General features: G+C 33.2%; 1 protein-coding gene across 1 annotated transcript in view; it reads right to left on the reverse strand.

Moving 5' to 3' along the window:
• The window catches only part of sol (calpain 15 small optic lobes), a gene marked incomplete at its 5' end in the record, with an annotated part of 158818 nt that overhangs the window by 83896 nt on the left and 51836 nt on the right, over positions 1 to 23086 (reverse strand). Inside the window, one exon of the mRNA XM_017611938.1 lies at positions 2406 to 2620. Within this exon, the coding sequence (XP_017467427.1) occupies positions 2406 to 2620 (215 nt within the window). The remainder of the gene's footprint in view (positions 1 to 2405; positions 2621 to 23086) is intronic.

Below are 23086 nucleotides of genomic sequence, written 5' to 3' on the forward strand. Positions count from 1 at the left end.
CTACAAATGCGCGATGCAATGGTTCCAAAACTAGAAATCTCTAGGAAATTTGAGGTACACATTGCAGATCGAGCTCTCTGGAATACAGGGCACCCATACACCAAACCTAAAGGGGAGGTTTAGTACACTGATGGATCTAAGCTTGAAAATGGTAAAACTGGGGCTGGCATTTTTGGGCCGAGCTTTAAAAAATCGATACCTATGGGTAGCTACCCCACCATCTTTCAGGCGGAGATTCATGCAATAGAAATTTGTGGCAGAGAATGTCTTAGAAGGGGAACGTCATCGAAATATATCTGCATTATGTCGGACAGTCAGGCAGCCCTACTGGCCCTGAAGTCCCACAAANTTTGAGGTACACATTGCAGATCGAGCTCTCTGGAATACAGGGCACCCATACACCAAACCTAAAGGGGAGGTTTAGTACACTGATGGATCTAAGCTTGAAAATGGTAAAACTGGGGCTGGCATTTTTGGGCCGAGCTTTAAAAAATCGATACCTATGGGTAGCTACCCCACCATCTTTCAGGCGGAGATTCATGCAATAGAAATTTGTGGCAGAGAATGTCTTAGAAGGGGAACGTCAACGAAATATATCTGCATTATGTCGGACAGTCAGGCAGCCCTACTGGCCCTGAAGTCCCACAAAATAAGTTCTCAGCTAGTATATGATTGCCGAAATGTACTAAATGCTCTTGGTGACAAGAATACAGTTTTATTAGGATGGGTACCAGGGCATGAGGGACATGATGGCAATGAGGAGGCTGACTGCCTAGCGAAACAGGGAGCTGCCGCAGTATTTTATGGTCCGGAACCCTTTTGTGGGCTCACCAAAGCACATATAAAGGGGACCATAAATAACTGGGTAGACAAAATGTTCAACAGGCATTGGATGGAATGTCCAGGGCAAAGACAAGCCAAACGATTTATCTGTCCTTCAAACGAAGTTCCAAAGAAACTAATTAATATAGGCAGAGAGGACCTCAAAACTCTCACCGGGTACTACACGGGACACTGTTCTCTTCGTTACCACCTCAGTAAAATCAATCTTTCAGAAACAAGCGTCTGTCGCTTCTGTGAGCTGGACGAAGAAACGCCAGAACACATTCTCTGTGAATGTGATGCTCTCGCTAGGCGCAGACTAGCCCACNGCTTCTGTGAGCTGGACGAAGAAACGCCAGAACACATTCTCTGTGAATGTGATACTCTCGCTAGGCGCGGACTAGCCAACTTTGGTGGCGCTACCCTTAATCCATTTGAAATTTGGAACAAAACGCCCTTGGAGGTGCTAGGCTACATTAAGAGCCTTCCCATATAGGGCGGGGGCCAACGCACAATAGACCACTTTAGAGGTCGCGGTGCATATGGCCCATAATAATAATAATAATAATAATTTCGTTATCTGGTACGTGATAGAGAAAGGGTGCAAAAATGGTACCTTTCACGCAATTGAGGTGCTCGTGATATTTAGCAGAGATTTGAAAGATGGAAGAAAGGGTTTTTGCCTTTATGAATTTCTCAGCAGTTTTTTTATTTGTAACAAGGAGAAGAAGGCTTTCGTCTCGCAGTTCAGTTATGGTACTTACATCTTTGCTGATAGCTAAAATAGCTTTGTGAATAGCGAAGCATGAGAAGTGAGAGAGTGGCTTTTTTCATCTTGTGAATTGATGACTATAAATTTAGGATCATCGGTTTTTGAAAAATCAATAGGTGGTAGTTCAGGAAAGGATCTTTGGGATTTATTAGTTTTTTTTTCGTTTTGTCTGAGGGCTAGGGGAAAGTAGGGCAAACCTATAGGTTGTGAAGCCCCAAGGGGCAATGTATACACTATTTTCACAATCACTTAGGACTGAATTTGTTCACTGGATTTTGGGAATCACTAGAAGCATCACAGAGTAACGAAATAGGTATACCCAAAATGTGGAAAATAAGATATCTCTCTCATAGCAGACCGGAAGAAAAGAACGTCCGAACACGTCAGAGCTAAGTCGGTGACTGACATCAGAATAAAGAAATCACGAGAAAGAGTCGCCCTGTATGAAACACCGTTTGGTGACAACCCCGAGGCCTATAGGCAACTCCTTTTAGGGCTGTCGAAAGTGTATTTGAAGTAGACTAAGGCACTCCGCATATTAAGCTCCTAATCATAGTAGTGTAATAGTTTCGGTGTGCACACTTAGATTCTTTTGCGAAAGAATATCGGTAAAGCAATGAAGAATTTTTCCGAAGTTTCTTTAAGAAATCGTACAGAAATTTCTTTACGAGCCCGTGTCAACCACTTCATATGATTGTCTTTGGAGATTCGTGAATAAATCGTTACAGAATTCGGAACACACCTCCGATACTCGTTAAAGATCTCGATCAGATTTTGGGAACTTTGGTTTGCAGGGGATGTACTGACTTACCACTAGCTGTTACTGAGGTTTCCAGTTTGGTTACTGTTATTAGACTGGGCTGCTCCGCTGTTGGTTGACTACGAATTGACTCGCAAATCTCACAACTGTCTGTCCAAATGCGATTATATGCATAGGAGCATTTTGAGCACGTCCACGTTCTTCGAGAACTATTAAGCATATTATTGTCAGCCTGAGGTACACTTCGGTTCGAAGATGCGTTCAATCTATAAATGCAAAATAAATATTATGAATTTGCCAAATAATTTGGTTAATCAACATCTTCAAATAAATGAAAGATTTCTATAAAAATTATTCCGTTTATAACAATTCTAAAAAAAGATGTTCATAAGAACGGCGGTGAAAATATAAATAGGAACGCGACATCTAACAAGGTTTGGCTATTTTTCTTTTGTTTATTTAGTGTTCTTCAAAGTATTACTCACTAGCTAACAAAAACCATGGATCGAAAAAATTAAAAAGCTCAATTATAACCAGATACGAAGAAAATAAACTTGATAATATACCACTTTATAAATGTATAAAATAGTTATTCCTAGACACATAGGGAGGGCGTAGATTTAAAAATTTTAACAAGTCATTATAAAAAGTTTGAGATTTAAATTAAAAAAGTGGGGCGCATGTGTCCAGGGTTATTTTTTTGTCTACTTTTCCGTACATTTATTAAAACGTGATTTGTGTGTATATTAAAAAGTTGTTTATGGATTTAGATCATTAATCACTTTTCATATATGTATACATTTTCAAGTCTATTGTGCTAAAGACAATCCAATATACGACTATTTCTATAACATAGGACTATTTGTGTAACATGGCGTATGGGTATCAGATTTTTTATTCATGCTGCGAATTAAGGCTGTGTATGAATCGGTAACATAGTTCTGTGAGAAAAGCTGGTGAAATTAATATTTTAAGAATCTAACATTATTGATTACGATTCATCAAATTAAGCTTTTAATCAATTACTTAAAGCTTTTGGAACATTAAATAAATAATTATACAAGAAATATTCAATGAAGTGTAATACTATATCTTAATTTTGTTTTCTGATGGCTTTGTTTTAGGGCTGCCATAATTGCTAGGCCTCAAACGGGACCCTTAGCAAAAAATCTTCATTCTTTCCAAACTCTAATTTTTTTAAATCATCTTTACACTTATAGTCTCGTTCAATTGTAGAGGAAAACTTAGTTGATGCTCTGTTGTAATACATACAAAAACGGAATTGCATAAACCATAATCAATTTAGATCAAACAAACATTTTATTTTCACTGAATGAACGTATTTATACACATAAAGTATTTTATTATATACATAAGTATGTCATAAGAACATTTCTACGTTTTAAAGTATGTTTATACAAACAAACAAAACAATAACCACTAGAGGTCAAAGTAAAATTTGTGTTCAGTTCAGGAACGTATGTGTTTATATTTCTTAGCGTAAGTGGAAGAAAACAAAACAAGAACTATTTTAACACACTTTTACGTAATACCATGTTCTGACCGACATCGAAAACTTTGCTAAAACTGGTATTCGGCCTAAAACTCGTGTTTTCGTCCACGTAAAATCTATCAAATGAAAACCAGTTTTCGCTGAAAACTATGTACTTGAAAACTCACGAAAGAAATGTCAACGAGAACACTAACAGCCGGTGTGAACAGCCTTCAGCCCACAATCCCAAAACTCGTTTTCAAAGAACATGGTATAACTAACTCATATTACATGTTACAGGGTCTCTTTTCGCGTATACGTAAACTTTAATTTTGATCAGCAACGCAGCCATGCAAGTAAACAGAATGGTTTTTCTTTCTTGAGAACACAATTTTACGATAATTACAACTGACTACTAAAGATGACACTTTTTCAACTATCGATTGAAATGATATATCCGGTCTACTTGTTTCTAATATATAACTAGGAAAGGCAATCAACCTTATCATGAGTTTTATTTTCGCACGAAATTGTTCACTTTCGAACGCGTATTCCTTACGGGTGGATGAAAAATATTCGGGCGAAACTCACGATAAGACTAAATAATTTTCCTCCAACCAATTAAAATTTACAAAATTAAATAAAATTTTGTTGTCCCAAGCATTAAACGGGGACATTTCGGTTGTAAACGGGGACAAAGGGTCCGAAACGAGGACATGTGCCTGGAAACGGGGACTTATGGCAGCCCTACTCTATTTCCTAATATTTATTGTTTTTGCTTAGATTTAACGAAAAATGATTTACATCAACAATCTTGCGATTATCAAAAATTTCTATACATTTGTAAAAAATTTCACTTTACTCGCCGCGAACTTTTTAACCGATTCACACACGCTCTAACAAACAAAAAATATTAAAATGGTAAAATATTATCAAGGCTAAAGCAGTATATCGATTATGCATAAATAGCATTGCAATCTTTGTTCCCTAGTCTTTTTCTTATTGAATGTAAAATAAATAGCTCATTCGTAAAAAAAGTAAAAAATGCAGCTTCCGCTGGACTATAACTGTTGTATTGAATACAATTTGTTAATAAACAGTAATGAAAATATTGTTGTAACGTAAACAATTTAACAATTTAATGAACAGAACCTGAAGGATTTATGAATTCAGCGATTAATTCCAGGATAATCGTAAGAATACATACAGTGACGACATTTTAGCATTCTTTGGCTATTTGCCTTTCGTTTATTTAGTGTTTATTATTTTTTTATGAAAGTGTAGCTCGTTATCTAACAAAAAACATGTAAGTAAAAATTTCAAACTTTGTGCAAAAACTAGCAAAATTGAACAGCTTTTTAACTACATTTTCTAGAAACATTCTAGTATGCAGTCTTGTAGCCCATTCAATTTTATTATAACGAAATCAAAATTCTAAGTAGCTAGGACTTGCCGTTGATTTTTGGCAATTTTTTGTGGAAGGTGTTGCTGAAAATCGTCGAAAATACTTTGTATGAAAGAAAATGCGTGAACAAAAAATTGTCAAAAATCAACGATAAGTCCTAGCTAGTTCAAACTTGCACTTTATTATAGGTATTAAAATCTAAAAAACTCCGTTCTCAAAAAAATTCAAAAAAATCTGATAAACAGTTTAATATTTTGATGAACATTTGTTGAAATTCGCCGAATTTTTATAAATGTTGTACAAAGTTTGAAATTTTGATTTGCTAAGAAAAATACAAGTGAAAACTTGCTAAAATGTGTCTTCCCTACTTAGATTCTCGCCTCCGTAATATATCACAAAAACGAAACATGGAACACATTTATGAGAGGATTCAGATGCATTAATATTCAAAACTTTAAGGGAATTAAAAAAGTAACAAGTAATTTTTAAGCAAAAACACAACCGACTTCAATTCTCATATAAACATTTAGGAGTACCGTTAATTTTTTCGTGATCCAATGATCGAATCTAAACCAAATTACTATGGATCCACCTTTGACATTACCTTTCCGATAGAAAAAGAATTATCGAAATCGGTTGACGTGGTCCAATGTGGTAACATACATAAAAAAAAATATTCCGACGAACTGTTAACCATCCCCTTTTTTGAAGTCGGTTAAAAAATAAATAACATGAAATGAAGTGCGGAAACAGTAAAAAGAATCGGCCAAAAATGGGCGATGCTGATTAATCGGTCGCACTCTATGAAGGAATCCATTTCCATGGTCGCAGTAACCAAAAAACGTAATTTCTTTTTTTTAAGTTCATTGTATGCTGTTTTTAGGCCAAAAACAGAAAAAATTTAAGAATTTTACTTTTTAAAGTTGGTTTGGAAGTCGAGGTAATTTTTCATTCAATCAGACGTTTAAAATGGCCTTCAAAAGTGAAATTTTTGATTTTTGTATTTTGTTACCTAAAAACAGCTGGAAATTTACCTTTTAAAAACAACTTAACCATTTTCTGTTCCTGCGACCATAGTAATGGATTCATTGACGCAAAAACAGCAAAAATATGAATCTGAAATTTTTAAAAAGTTAATTGCATACTGGTTTTAAAACAAAACAAGTAATTTTTAGCAAAAAAAAAAGACTTAAAAAATATATATATATATTTCATGATCCAATGATCGGATCTAAACCAGATTACTATGGGCCCACCTCTGAGACACTACCTTTCCGATGCAAAAAGATTTATCGAAATCAGTTGACGTGGTCCAAAGTTATGCGGCAACATACATACAAAAAAAAATATTCCGACGAACTGATAACCTCCTCCTTTTTAGGAAGTTGGTTAAAAAGAAAAGGATTTAAATCCTGGTAGTTTTTGAGGTCATTTAAATGTCAACGAGACTATTTTCCTCAGTTCCCCATCTAAAAAGCTTTAAGATACCGTTCCATTTATTTCGTCATCTCCTCTCGTTGTCGAATTTGTCATTTTTATTTTTTAAGAAAGGTCATACATCTAACTTATTTATGGGCAAGTTTGGCTATGTTTTATAATCAGGGAACGGATTTTATGGAAAGTGCTTTCCCTGATTCCATATAATATATACATTTGATGTTTGCCTTTTTTTGCTGTTTTTAAGATATTTGCCTTTTCTACCTTTAAAATAAGTGATTATAGCATTTCAATTTTGTGTTTTTTTTTTAATAGTTAAAATTAAATGCCCAGAAAATTAGTATGTATTGAAAATCGCAGTGTGTAGTAGTGAAATACTTAAGCAAACATTAATGGTGATTTCGTTTCTCCCAAAAATGTTGGCTTTCCACAGTGCAAAATATTATTGATGTTACAGTCAACCATGCAAAAGGGCATGTTTTTGCCTTCTTGCCCTTGTCTAGCTCCAACATTGGATAATATATTCGTTTTAAGCAACCATATGGTTTGCAGGGCAACGATCGCCGCTGACAAAGCTTCAAAGGGCGGAGAATGTGGCTTTTTTGCTTTACATGAGTATGACATTTTAAGAAACAAACACAAAATTTATTTTTGATTACATTAGTGGAATTCAACAAAGTGAGCAAGTATCCTAACAGTCTGGCAGAGTGCCAGGCCACTTGCTCAATTCGGTGAATACCACTATTGAGGAGCGGCTTATAGAATCGCAGGGACCTATTGCCGAATTAATGCTGGAAAGTTTCAAAGCCGTTTTCTCAGCTAATGTAGGCTCGGAGACAAAACGGGGTGTGGATAAAATTTTTAAGGGCGAGGAGAAAGCCCTTATTCCTGATAATATGCAAATTTTAAACGTTCCATATTTAAATTGGGCGCCACTTGTATCAACTCACGTCGAGCGCACATTTAGTACATTCAAGGCTTTTCTTCGCGAAAATCAAATAAAAATGCTGCCAGAAAACTTCAAAATGCATCTAGTGATTCAATGTTACTTCAACTATAGAGATTAAGATTTGTTAGTTAAAAATTTTAACGTATTTTTTGATTATTTTTCGGTTTTCGTCTTTCTTTAGTGCCTTCTTTTGCTTTTTTTGCGATTTCTAGTGCCTTTTCTGCCTTTTTTTTCGACTTCTAGTGCTTTTTTCTGCCTATTTCGCTATTTTATTTTGCCTTTTACAGCCTATTTCGTTATTTTATTTTGCCTTTTTTATAGGTTTTTAGGTCCTAAAAATCCGTTCCCTGTTTATAATATATATCGTCAAGGTATATTAAATAAGGAAGAAGTGATTTTGACATTTCTCTCTTTTGAACACCAACTATAATGTCAAATGATACTTTTAACCCTTTTCAAGTTGGAATTTTCTATATTTCATTAAAAATTCAATTGCATTGTGTGAATGTTTTTTTGTTTTTCGACCACATCCATTTATAGATACATATACAAAAATGAAAAGGTGCAAGAACTACGATCACTGCATTGTGTGTGGCAAGGGCCAAGACGTTAAAGTGATGCGATATTTTAAGGCGCCTAGTTGCGATGTTAGAAGACTTCGTTGGGAGAACAGCTGCGGTGTTCAATTGGAAAATTATTTCCATGTCTGTGAAAATCATCTCAACGCAAGTGATTTCATTACTTGCCCATTGCAGGCAAATATTTTGAAGCGCATGCGTTTATACCCAGGTTCAGTTCCCATGCCTTGGGAGGTTCCAGTGCCTGAAAGGCCTGAAGCACACAAAAGTTCAGAACTGAGTAAGTCTGCAAGAAATAAGTAGTTTCGTACAAAATTATGCTCACATAACCGCGACCAAGATTTACACTGATATACATACATACGTATGTAGAAGAAAACATTAAATCATTTATTTTATAAGTGCCGGATGTTTTTTAGAATTAAACATTTGAAACAAAAACTGAATGCGCAAAAACGTTGGGCGAATAGAAACAAAAAAATTTTTAAAACAGTTTCATGAAACATTTCTTTCATTTAATTGCGTGGTTTCCTTTATGAGATATTCGTTTCTGTACATATGTATATGTGCATATAAGATGCGAATGCAGTTAAAATTCTTTGAAGGTAATATTGAAGTAATTCTTAAAATTAGTATACGTACAAATGTATGTATTTATGCTGATGCGTTTCCATGGTGAAATTATAAATAGGAGAAGTAATAAAACAGCTTTCTCGCTTTACTTTCCTGACATTCGACTATCTTATACAAATTTTTAAATAAGATAGTGTCAAATCTTTCATCTCGCTCTTATTACTACATCAGGTATAATTTCACCATGATGCGTATCAATTGATGCTAATTTGTAGCAAACATACCACTCAAGGGGTTAATTTGCTTGTTTACAGCTTTTTGGCATTGTAACTAGCCACAAGAGAGTTCCGAGCTAGTTGTCACTTCTACCTTATTAAATATTCCTTGGCCATTCTTATGCCAGAAGCATAACATTGAACATTTGGTGTTAATTTTGACGGTTTTTTGAATACAAACAAAAATAATAAAAAAATATTCAAAATCAATTTATTTTGTGCGAATCTCTGTTTCATGATATTAACGCATAGGGTTTACTTAAAGACATCAAAATGTTTATTCCGTATGCACTATTTATCTCTGCGAACGATGAGGCATAATGGGAAATAACTAATTATCGCATTGACCTCTTTTTTGGCGAGCAGACATGCATACAAATTTGATATTTTTTGGAAATTTTTAGTTTTATATATTTTTGAGAATTTAAATTTGTTGAGCGTTGGCATTTCAAGTGTTCAAGTTTTCATAAACAAGTTAAATCGCATGCAATTGTTGTTGGAAAATTGAACCAGTTAAATCATTTAACTCGTTTGAAAACCAGTTCAGCGCAGAGTTTTATCAGAAAGCTTTCTGCTCCGGCCAATCAGAAATACCCAAAAGCTTTCATTTGACACGCCAACGTTCAAAAAAATTTATATACGAACTAAACATTTTGAAGTCTCTAAGTTATCCTTATGCAAGGCACATAAATACAGGTAGAAGCCAAAATGACGTTGCTCTCATGAGAACCAAACCTTTAAACTTCAACTTGGTTTTCTTTTATTTCCTATATTTCGTTACGCTTTAAATGTCATGTCGTTTGTTTTTTTTTTTTTAATGTTCGTTAAAAACAAATTTTAATTAACATTTGAATTTTTGTAGTGTTGTGCGCAAGGCGCATCAATACAAGGTGGTGTTGATTGATCAGCTGATTGGATATTTTTGTCTCTACACTAGTACAGGAGAATGTCATCCATACGAAGTGGCGCAACTTTAGGATGTCAACAAAAGAAAATGATGAAAATTATCTCCTATTCCCTTTCGTTTTGACATCCTCCTGTACCAAAAAGCAAAAACAAAATACACGGGACTTTTACTTATATGCAATCACCACCACCTTGTATGGATGCACCTTGGTTGTGCGGTTTATACTTANATGCAACACCTGAAGCGTTGTTTTTATGTGGTGTTAAATATAAATCAAATACCACTAATTTTTTTAACGTGCCTCAATGTCCTTCGCGTAAGGAGCGTTGCGAAAGCAGCTTTGGGGCAGAGCTGCAGCGAAATGCCTTGCTGTGCGTTACACATTTTAAAGCAGCAGATTTTATAAATGCACCGGGAGGTACAGGAAAGGCACGTTTGATGCCAAGTGCTGTTACAATGACTCTTATGCCAACAACACTGCAACTCATAAATCTAAGACAGAAAACAACAAACAAATTAACAAATTTTAACTAAAGAAAATAAATAAATGAAATTAAACTTCAAATTTACTTAAAAACGTCAACCAGTGAAATGTAATTTTTTATTTTTTTTTACACACGCTCATTTTTATTTTTACTCTCCCGAAAACTTTGACTTTTGTAGGTTTGACGTCAAATTGGCTTCTACCTGTTTTTATTGTACCATGTCCGTATGCGTTAACATGATACAAAAATTTGAAGGTAAAACCAAGGCATATTAAACAAGGTAGAAGTGATTTTGACATTTCCCTCTTTTGAACGCCGACTGTAATGTTAAATGATGAATAACTTTTAACCCTTTTCAAGTTGGCATTTTCTAATTTTCATTAAAAATTCAATTGTGCTTTGAGATAGTTTTGAATTGTGTGAATTTTTTTTTTTTTGTTTTTCGACCACATGCATTTATAGATACATACATATACAAAAATGAAAAGGAGCAGGAACTACGAGCGTTGCATTGTATGGAAAGTGGTGCGATACTTTAAGCCGCCTAGTTGCGAAGTTAGGAGACTTGGTTGCCTGAAGCCACGGAATTTCTGAACAGAGTAAGAAAATTTTCTTACAATATTATGCACACATAACCGCGTCAGGACCTAGATTTACACTGATATACATACGTATGTAAAAGAAAACATACGTTGTTTTTTAGAAGTAAATATTTAACTAAACGAGCAAAAACATTGGGCGAATAGAAACAAAAAAAATGTTTAAAACAGTTTCATAAAACATTTATTTCATTTATTGACGTGGTTTCCTTTATGAGGTATTCTTTTCTGTATATGTATATGTGCATATGGGCAAATCTAAAAAATAGGTACACTTTCAAAAAAAAAAATTCAATTTTTAAATTTGTGAGCACACTTATGTTTTATATATCATTTTATTCGTAATCTCTTAATAAATCGATTAATATAAGTGTAATTCATCAAGTGCTTCAAAAGTTAGACGTGGAAGAAACATGAAATGGAAAACAAAATAATAAGCTGCGTTCAAATTACGCTGTTCAAGTTGTAAACTTTGAGCAAAGATTTTGAAAGTTGAACTCACTTAATTGGGACGTTCTTAATTCAATTTCATGCACCGTTTTACCAGATTCGCTCTGGTTTTCCAGATAGCGGTACTTGAAAATTTGATTAAATTTTAACTACTTTATAAATAACTCCCTCAGTTTTGAAGTTATTTTACTAAAATTTTGCAATAATAGTTTTTTAATATTACCTTAATTATTCCTTAAAATTATCGAAATTTACTGATTACTGATTACTCAGATATGTGTTTTTGCGCTATAACTCTAATTTCATATCTGAGTAATAAATTGTATGCGTGCTATATGTTAAATTTAACCTATACTAAATTTTAACCTGTTTAATTTGAGGAGTTATAACGCAAACCAACCACTCTGATCAATTAGTTGTATGGGAGCTAGATGTTTTAGTGAACCGATTTCGACGATTTTATGGAATAGTTAAGGTAATATTAAAAAACGGTTATGTGCAAAATTTTAGTAAAATATCTTCAAAACTCGGGGAGTTTTTTTATAAAATAGTTAAAATTTAAGCAAAGTTTCAAGTACTGCTATCTCGAAAAGTGGAGCCAATAGGGCAAAACTGAGGACGCCATTGAATTTAGAAGGCTCCAATTAAGTAACACTAGTTATCAGAACATTTGTCGAAAAAAAGTTACTTTGATACCACTCTCGAAATATTCTGACTAAAAGAAGGAGCATCATTAAAAGTAGTAAATCAGGGTTTTTACAAACTTCTAGAGACAAATTTTTTGAAGCATTTTACAGGTATATGTAAATTTATGAGGACTAGCAGTTATAAAAAGATTTAGATCGTTTCGACGTATTTTCCAAATGTGCCTTCAATTAAGGTGTTTTTGGAATAAAAATTACGCTCAAGATCGCAGAATATTTTATCTTTAAAAGTTAGTTTATTCTGAAAGCACACATCTTGCTAAGGTATCAAATTATTCGTAATTGTTTGTAGAATGCAACACATACCTAAAAGGTTCTTAAAATTAAATGCTTCAAAACCTATACGCGATAAACCAAAAATTTTAAAAATTGTGAAATGTGCGTTACAGACTTTGAGTTACTTGCCATTTCGTTATTTTTTAAGGCACACTTTTCTTACCTACTACATATGAAGTGTACACATAAGTGCTAGATGCCCATTTAATTTCAAATCAGAATATGGTATNTGAGGAGTTATAACGCAAACCAACCACTCTGATCAATTAGTTGTATGGGAGCTAGATGTTTTAGTGAACCGATTTCGACGATTTTATGGAATAGTTAAGGTAATATTAAAAAACGGTTATGTGCAAAATTTTAGTAAAATATCTTCAAAACTCGGGGAGTTTTTTTATAAAATAGTTAAAATTTAAGCAAAGTTTCAAGTACTGCTATCTCGAAAAGTGGAGCCAATAGGGCAAAACTGAGGACGCCATTGAATTTAGAAGGCTCCAATTAAGTAACACTAGTTATCAGAACATTTGTCGAAAAAAAGTTACTTTGATACCACTCTCGAAATATTCTGACTAAAAGAAGGAGCATCATTAAAAGTAGTAAATCAGGGTTTTTACAAACTTCTAGAGACAAATTTTTTGAAGCATTTTACAGGTATATGTAAATTTATGAGGACTAGCAGTTATAAAAAGATTTAGATCGTTTCGACGTATTTTCCAAATGTGCCTTCAATTAAGGTGTTTTTGGAATAAAAATTACGCTCAAGATCGCAGAATATTTTATCTTTAAAAGTTAGTTTATTCTGAAAGCACACATCTTGCTAAGGTATCAAATTATTCGTAATTGTTTGTAGAATGCAACACATACCTAAAAGGTTCTTAAAATTAAATGCTTCAAAACCTATACGCGATAAACCAAAAATTTTAAAAATTGTGAAATGTGCGTTACAGACTTTGAGTTACTTGCCATTTCGTTATTTTTTAAGGCACACTTTTCTTACCTACTACATATGAAGTGTACACATAAGTGCTAGATGCCCATTTAATTTCAAATCAGAATATGGTATGCTTCAAAAGTTATGACATAATTAATTGTGCCCCTCTTAAAAATTACATAAAAAATTCACTTTTTTTTCATTATTTTTTTAAATTTAAACACCTATAATTCAAAAGTTATGCANAGATGCCCATTTAATTTCAAATCAGAATATGGTATGCTTCAAAAGTTATGACATAATTAATTGTGCCCCTCTTAAAAATTACATAAAAAATTCACTTTTTTTTCATTATTTTTTTAAATTTAAACACCTATAATTCAAAAGTTATGCAGCAAATTGATCCAAATTTTTTTTGAGGCTTCAAGTATACGTCAAGGAATTATATCCAAAAGCAACCAGCTTGATTTAGTTTACAACAGTGAAAATAAAGCTAAATAACACAAAGGTTACCTGTTTTTTAGATTTGCCCATATAAGATGCGAATGCAGCTAAAATTCTTTGAAGGTAATATTGAAGTAATCCTTAAAATTAGTATACGTACATACATTTCCATGGTGAAATTATAAGCAAGTGAAGTAATAAAAAAGCTTTAACGCTTTATTTTCCTGACATGCGGCTATCTTATACAAATTTTTAAAGGCAAATTTTCAAATAAGATAGGGTCAAATCTTTCATCTCGCTCTTATTACTGCACCTGGTATAATTTCACCATGATGAGGTTCAATTGATGCTAATTTGTAGCAAACATAGCACGCGAACCTCATAGGGTTAGATTGTTTGTTTACAGTTTTTTGACATTATAACTAGCTACAAGAGAGTTCGAGCTAGTTGTCACTTCTACCTTGTTAAATATGCCTTGGGTAAAACCGCTGAGAGGCAGCCTGAACATTTTTGAAGTTTGCTAACATAACAAAAATGTTTTCAAATTTTCAATCTCATAAATACATTCTCACTTTCCGCCTCAAATAAAAGAAAATTTGAATATTTTCATCTATTTGTTTTCTGTTTTACTTTTATTTGGCATTTGAGTCGCTCTGAAAATTTCAATTTTATAAAGTAGACAAACTTCAAAAAATAAATGATGGCCGACGAATTGAGCGAGCGGTTTTACCCAAGGTGTATTAAACAAGGTGTGATTGACAACTCAGTGCGGCTCTCTTTTAAGGTACTATAATGTCAAAAAGTATAAACAAACGAATTAACCCCCTAGTGATGCCTGTATCTTGTCAGCACTGATACCCAAGGCTTTTATTTTGATTATAGTTTTGTTTTACTTACATTACCTAGAATATATATATTTTGTCAATAAAATAAAACAAATTGTTTATAAAATCGTTTTAGAAGTTTTCTTGCTTTTAATTGTCCAAGTTTTATGCCTTTGTGCGTTTATTTTTATATTTAAAACTTTTATCCTAACCATTATTCGACACTTATAAAAGTATGATTTTACATTTTTTCCAATTTTATATTAGAGCTTAACTCTAACAATTTTGAAATTAAATTTTTTTCATGCGAAATAGTTTGGGTATAAACGAGCTCGTTTGAAAGTGCTTGACCCGGACGGACAACAAATGAAATCACTTTCTTTGAAGTGGTTTTCACAAACGCGAGATGAATCACGTAGTACAACATCACATCGCTGCCGTCTTAACTCGCAACTAGGTGGTTTACAACATCGCACTATTTTCGTGTCCCGACTTCTATTGCACACTGCGCACCGTTCAAAAGTTTTGCTCCGTTTCATCTTGGTTTCCTTACATTAAATATTTAAGCGAAGTCGAACGTATTTACTTATTACCAAACTTTAAATGTACTTTCTTGCTCTCCTCGGCGGTGTATCTCTTAACAATTTCACGTTTATTAAGAAAATTTGTTGCTTGAAAAGTTTTTGTGTAAATTTTTTTTAACAAATTCAAATTTGAAAAAAAAAAATATTTTAAAATGGGTTAAGAATTCATTGCAGTTTGACATTATTGCCTGTTTCTTATGAGAGCAATGTCAATATCAATCACACTTTGTTGAATACATTTTGGTTTTACCCAAGGCATATTCAACAAGATAGAAGTGACAACTAGCTCGAACTCTCTTGTAGCTAGTTATAATGTCAAAAAACTGTAAACAAAAAAATTAACCCTATGAGGTGAGCGTGCTATGTTTGCTACAAATTAGCATCAATTGAACCTCATGATGGTGAAATTATACCAGGTGTATTAATAAGAGCGAGATAAAAGATTTGACCCTATCTTATTTGAAAATTTGCCGTTAAAAATTTGTATTCAACAATTTTTATGAGCTTGAGGCCGTTTTTAGTGAAAACTTATTGTGGAAAAGCAATAATAATTTGAAAAAATTGTAGAAGTTTGCCTTGTTAATTCTTGTTGCTTATTTCCACTATTTCACTTTGCNGTTAAAAATTTGTATTCAACAATTTTTATGAGCTTGAGGCCGTTTTTAGTGAAAACTTATTGTGGAAAAGCAATAATAATTTGAAAAAATTGTAGAAGTTTGCCTTGTTAATTCTTGTTGCTTATTTCCACTATTTCACTTTGCTAAGCCAACTACAATCAAGCGCAGGTATTCCGCTGCAATTCACTTGATCATGTGGTTGTTGGTTTTGTTGGTTTTTGTTAATATTTCTATTATTAGAATGTTTAACTTTTTAGCTATGCTCGTCCTTAAGTTATTTGTTTTTGTTATTTTATGGCCTTATAACAATTATATTCAACAATTTTTATGAGCTTGAGGCCGTTTTTAGTGTAAACTTATTGTGGAAAAGCAACAATAATTTGAAAAAATGGTAGAAGTGATAGCTATTTCAGAAATCACCACATTTCCTCATCAGACTTCTTTCAGTAGGATTCGAACCGACGATCACCACTGACTTAGCCAGTTGCCTACGCACTGTGCTAAGTTTGCCTTGTTAATTCTTGTTGGTTATTCCACTGGAAATATTATTCCACTGGAAATAAGCAACAAGAATTAACAAGGCAAACTTAGCACAGTGCGTAGGCAACTGGCTGAGTCAGTGGCGATCGTCGGTTCGAATCCTACTGAAAGAAGTCTGATGAGGAAATGTGGTGATTTCCGAAATAGCTATCACTTCTACCATTTTTTCAAATTATTGTTGCTTTTCCACAATAANCTTCTACCATTTTTTCAAATTATTGTTGCTTTTCCAGAATAAGTTTTCACTAAAAACGGCCTCAAGCTCATAAAAATTGTTGAATATAATTATTATAAGGCCATAAAATAACAAAAACAAAAAAAGTTAAAAATTTGTATAAAATAGCCGCATGTCAGGAAAATAAAGCGAGAAAGCTTTTTTATTACTTCACCTGCTTATAATTTCACCATAGAAATTCATCAGCATAAATACATACATATCGCACACCGTCTTCAAAAGAGTCACAATTCAAAATAACACGTTTGTCAGAAAATGCGAAAAACTATTTTTTGGCACATGCTAATCATATGGGCAAGGGCGATTTTACCTTAGATTTTTTTTTAACAAATTATAACAAAAATGTGGTCCAGCTTCTGCTGAAAGGTAAATAAAAGCTCTGTGTACATTTTTAGCGCATAATATCAAATATGCCAAATTTTGAGTTGTGACTCTTTTGAAGACGGTGTGCGATATGTATGTACGTATACTAATTTTAAGGATTCCCAGCACAAAAAACGGTAATCGCTTTTAGTGGTAACGTGTTCTAGACAGGAATTTTTTCGCTTATTTTAGGCATTGCCGGTAATTCAGAGTAGAATGTCCTAGAATATTTTATTTATTTCGCTTCTTTGTTTCAATTCGGGGAATGCAAAGTAGAATGCTGCATCGTAGTCAGCTGAAAAATAGAATTAATATCCAAAAATTCTATTTCTATCGTTACTTTCTGTGGAAATTTGTCTCGCATTAAAATCATGTTTTGCTTTGTTCAATCTGCAGCCAAGTTGAAGTCAGTCAATGACGTGAAGTACAAGAGTGAGGAAGTACAATTTTTAGCTTAATTAAATATGCATGTATGTTCATACCGATTTTTAAGTAAAATCTAAATACATTAATGTATACATATGTATGTATAAAAATTTATTTATAAAAATTTTAATCTTTTAATTTCAATTTAATATAAATAAGTATGTATTTATCTAGGCATTCTACATTAGTTTCTCTGTAAGGCATTCTTTGTTCGCTTCTCTAGATTCTGTTTATCCATGCGTTCTCCCTTCGTTTGAAGGTAATGCTGTGGGTAAGGGCTTACCGCCAATGGCATACCCCTGTTAAAATAATGCCTTCTTGAAGCGAAAGGGTAAGCGATTCCCATCGCCTAGCTCGTTTCAACTTTCGTTTCTGTGGTAATCGTGTTTTTTGCTGGGTTACTTCAATATTACCTTCAAAGAATTTTAGCTCCATTCGCATCTTATATGCACATGTACATATGGACAGAGAAGAATACCTCATAAAGGATACCACGTCATTAAATGAAAGACATGTTTTATTAAACTGTTGTAAAAAATTTTTTGCTTCTATTCGCCCAATGTTTGTGCGCGTTTAGTTAAATATTTACTTCTAAAAAACATCCCCACTTATAAAAAACGATTTAATGTTTTTTTCTACATACGTATGTATATCAGTGTAAATCTAGGTCCTGACGCGGTTATGTGTGCATAATATTGTAAGAAAATTCTCTTACTCAGTTTTGAAATTCCGTAGCTTCAGGCAACCAAGTCTTCTAACTTCGCAACTAGGCGCCTTAAAGTATCGCACCACTTTCCGCACAATGCAACGCTCGTAGTTCCTGCTCCTTTTCATTTTTGTATATGTATGTATCTATAAATGCATGTGGTCGAAAAACAAAAAAAAAATCGCACAATTCAAAACTATCTCTAAGCACAATTGAATTTTTAATTACAATTAGAAAATGCCAACTTGAAAAGGGTTAAAAGTTATTCATCATTTGACATTATAGTCGGCGTTCAAAAGAGAGAAATGTCAAAATCACTTCTACCTTGTTTAATATGCCTTGATTTTACCTTTAAATATTAGTATCATGTGCGTTAATATAATGAAGCAGACATTCGCACACAAGGCATATAAATACAGGTAGAAGCCAAAATGACGTTGCTATCATGAGAACCAAACCTTTAAACTTCAACTTGTTTTTCTTTTATTTCCTACGCTTATATCGTCATATCGTTTTTTTTTAACGTTCGTTAATAACAAATTTTAATTAACATTTGAATTTTTGTAGTGTTGTGCGGTTTATACTTAGTGTATGTGTTAAAAATGCAACATCTGAAGCGTGATTTTTTATGTGGTGTTAAATATAAAGCAGATACCACTAATTTTTTTAACGTGCCTCAATGTCCTGTGGGGCAGAGCTGCAGCGAAATGCCTTGCTGTGCGTTAAACATTTTAAAAGAGCAGATTTCACAAATACACCGGAGGTACAGGACCTATGACCCTTATGCAGAAAAGTCCCTCCAACAACACTGCAACTCATAAATCAAAAACAGAAAACAACATACAAGTTAACAAATTTTTAACTAAAGAAAATAAATAAATAAAAATAAACTTCAAATTTACGTCAAAACGTNAAAAATAAACTTCAAATTTACTTAAAAACGTCAACCAGTGAAATGTAATTTTTTATTTTTCCTTACACACGCTCATTTTTGATTTACTCTTCCGAAAGCTTCGACTTTTGTAGGTTTGACGTCAAATAGGCTTCTACCTGTTTTTATTGTACCATGATTCGCACAAAACAAATTGAAACACAAAAACTTGATTTTGAATAATTTTTTTTTCGAATTTTTATTGGTAATCAAACAACCGTCAAAGTTAGCTCCAAATGTTCAATGTGGACGATTGTGTTTTCCAAAAGTTTTTAACAAGTTAAATGGGGCCAATTTGAACTTAATATAAGAAAAAAAACATGTTTAATGTAGAAAAGTTAAGAATTTTATTTTTGTTGAAACATATTTTTGGTTTTCCTATAAATTCACAGTTTTTACTGCGGTATAATCGCATAGATGTGCGTACTTGCGTTTTCGAAATAGTAAAATCTGTAACTTCAAAACGGTGCAGATTCTTCCGACACAGGAGTGTTGATGCCTTCGGTGCTAAAAAAAAATCACGAAATACATTCGAAACATAACTTATTGTAGGTTGTAGGTAAGCTCGAGAAAAACGTGAAAATAGATAGGTTCCTCATAGTTCCTGAACCCTTCATTTTTATTTTATTAAGAAAAACCGTTATTTTCTGCACTTGTTCTGTTACTTGATGCACTTATGTATTAAAAGCTTAACTATTCCGACTTTGAAAATCAAACATGTTTTGAAAAGGGGATTTACAAATTTTTAAAGTGATATATATATAGTTAGACTTAGCTTGTTGAGAGTTTTCAACGGCTAAAATTTAAAGAACCCCAATTTTTCTAGATTTTTTCCAGTTTGACCATCGCTAATTTCAAAAATTTCTATGAAAGTTGCCAAATATGTAGAATTTAACTAAATTTTTAGTAAATTTAGTATTTTTTTTTTTGGAATAAATTGGTATCCCACTTAATGAAATTCCATACAAATTGTCAAAGTTAGGCAATTTAAGTAGAAATACGGTCTTGAATTTATAAACATACTAGCAAATATCCGGCGTGCTTCGCTGCGCCTTAAAAGTATTTTTATGTTGTTTGACACTCGTATTGTAATATTTGATGTATTTTATCAATTTAATTAAATACGATCTTTCAAAAATGTGGTAACCCTTCTCAATATTTTCGGCAGTAAACTTTCCTAAACCTCTTCAATTTGATATCCATATTGCAATCTTTAATTTATCTTATCAATTAAATTAAATTAAAACTTTAAAATATGTGAAAACCTCCACCAAAAATTTTTCGGCTGCAAACCTTATTTCTTTCTTTTGACAGTCATATTGCAATGTTTACCTTAGCTTATCAATTTCCATAAACTGCAATTTTCAAACAGGTGCAAACTCTCAAACGTCCAGCAATATATCGGTGAAAACTGTATTCAATTTCATGCATTAGTTTTCCAGTGAAGTCCGTACAAACATACAGACACACAGACGGGAAGACAGACAAAAATTTAAAAAATTGTTGATTTGGCTTTTATTGCCAATTAATATCTACTAGCAAATCCGGCGAACTTCGTCCCGACCAAAATTAATTTTTTTTACTAAATATTTTTTTTTCTTCCTATATTTTAGGTTAGACCTCGGTGAAAACTGTATTCAATTTCATGCATTAGTTTTCCAGTGAAGTCCGTACAAACATACAGACGGACAGACACACAGACGGGAAGACAGACAAAAATTTAAAAAATTGTTGATTTGGCTTCTATTGCTAATTAATATCTACTAGCAGACCCGGCGAACTTCGTCCCGACCAAAATTAATTTTTTTTACTGAAATATTTTGGACCAACATTTTCACCAACAATTCACGTTCACGATTTCCTGTGATACATTTATCTGCTAATATTACGGTTTGGTGGTTGTCAGAAGGCATATTTCCAATGTCGTCTTTAATAACCTAACGAAAGTGTATGTTCGTGAAGAAGTTCTTGAAATTCTCCAATATTCTGGCGTTTCATAGCACGGTTAATCGCACAACGAAATAAATTTGAAGGGCTTTTTCCCATTCACTCCCTGGCAGCAACAATGATCCGGTTCGATGGTGAAGCTGTCCTTGGTATAGTTGGTGGCAATTTAAAAATTGGTGAGTATCGTTGTTCTACAGAAATCCCATATACACAGACTTATTTCAGTCGAAATACCTTAAGGCTCTTATGAAGGAGCGAAATGGTAGATTTAAATCTGGTCATTTGAGATTGACGCCTGGACAACTCTATCCTGGAGTCTCTGAATGGAGCTTTAACTCACAGTAATATTGGAAATTCACGTTCATTAGGCCAATCGGAACACACGGGAATTCGACATACTCGGCGGTACAGCACGTCGATGTAATCGGACATTCACGGCACTTTTTCTCACTTGACGATTTTTAGTAATAACTCGACCCCAGCGTCACCTGGGGCTGTTTTTTGCAATAGTATTGCCCTTACCGTTACCAATACATAAGTATCTCGAATATAAGGCAGATCGTATCATAATTATGATTTTTAACAATAACAGCGCCACCTGGCAGGTCAAGCTGGGAATTTGAACTATCCAGACTATCCAGAGACCTTACTCGAGCCCACACAAAAAATTTCGTTGAAATCGATTTACTCACAAACACACGAACAGAAGTATTATATGTATGTATATTAGACTGCATCACTCCCCATACAAAAAAAATCGGTACTATTTTTCCACTGGAATTATAAAATCTATTATATTTTAAGACGTCCACCAAAATATTTCGGAAAAATATTAAGATTTAAGTGAGCTGGACCGATTTGAAAATACGTCCAAAAATGGAGTTTTTTATGAATAAAAATAGTTTCTTAATGACAAAACGGTTTAAGCTCAAAATATTTGCATAAAAATATTTAAAAAAAATTAAAAAAAAATTTTGAACGGAATCGTAATGATGAGATTTGAGGTGTCATTGGAAAGGTATTTTCTCACCCTTTTTATTTCTTTGCTAATAAACTCATTCAAAGAATGGAAGAGAAAGGTAGGAGGAACGAACGTCATTCAAAGTTGAATTAAGATGTGTTGGTACTCGAAGAAAAAAGATGAAACACGAATGACGTTTTTTGGCCAGAAATAAAAACAGTGTAAAAATACCTTTCTACTGAGATCCCATAAGTCTAAATCATAATATTTTTGGCCCAGTTATTCAAGTTTTTCGTAAAGCAATCTTTGAAAAAGTAAAAAAACAGCATCAAAAATCTCATTCTTGCGATTCCGTTGGAAATATTTTTATGCAGATTTTTTAAGCTTAATCTAGATTGTCATCTGAGGGGACTTTTTTCAAAAAGTTCTTTAAGAAACTATTTTTATTCATAAAAAACTTAATTTTTGGGGTATTTTCAAATCGGTCCAGCTCACTTAAATCTTAATATTTTTACGAAATATTTTGGTGGACGTCTTAAAATATAATAAATTTTGTAATTCCGGCGGAAAAACCGCAACTTCTTTTGTTGATGCAGTCTAATGTATATACATCCAAAGATAGGTAATACCCAACGGGACTGAAAGTGAGCTGCTCCCCAAAGGAGCAAGTACGGAGCAGTACGAAAGCAAAGTAAAAAATAAGTTTTTAAATTTCTAACAATGCTCAGAAATAAATATCATTTTGAGTAGTAACATAAAATATTTTCTTTTGAAAAAAAGTTAATTTATGTACATATGTGACCTGGTCTACGAAAAGGGAGCTTACGTGCGAAAACTAGTTTTCTGTGAAAAAGCTGTTAAAAGTAAGCAAATCGTTTCGTCAGTTTCTCATTATTTCGTTAATTGTTCTCCGCGCCGGACGTCCAGTAAGTGTTGTTGTTGGTCCAGTAAGTGTTGTTGTTGGTCGGAATATTATTATAGTTCATCGTGTAAGTTGCTAGTGTGGAACATTTAAAAAAGTAACACTGAAGAAGTGACGTTTACTGTTTCTGTTGATTATCGTCTTCGCATTTCGCATGAAATGAAACATGAG

Source organism: Rhagoletis zephyria, unplaced genomic scaffold, assembly GCF_001687245.7.
Source record: "Rhagoletis zephyria isolate East Lansing unplaced genomic scaffold, Rhagoletis_zephyria_1.1 Rzeph_scaffold_00484, whole genome shotgun sequence".
Lineage (NCBI taxonomy): Eukaryota > Metazoa > Arthropoda > Insecta > Diptera > Tephritidae > Rhagoletis > Rhagoletis zephyria.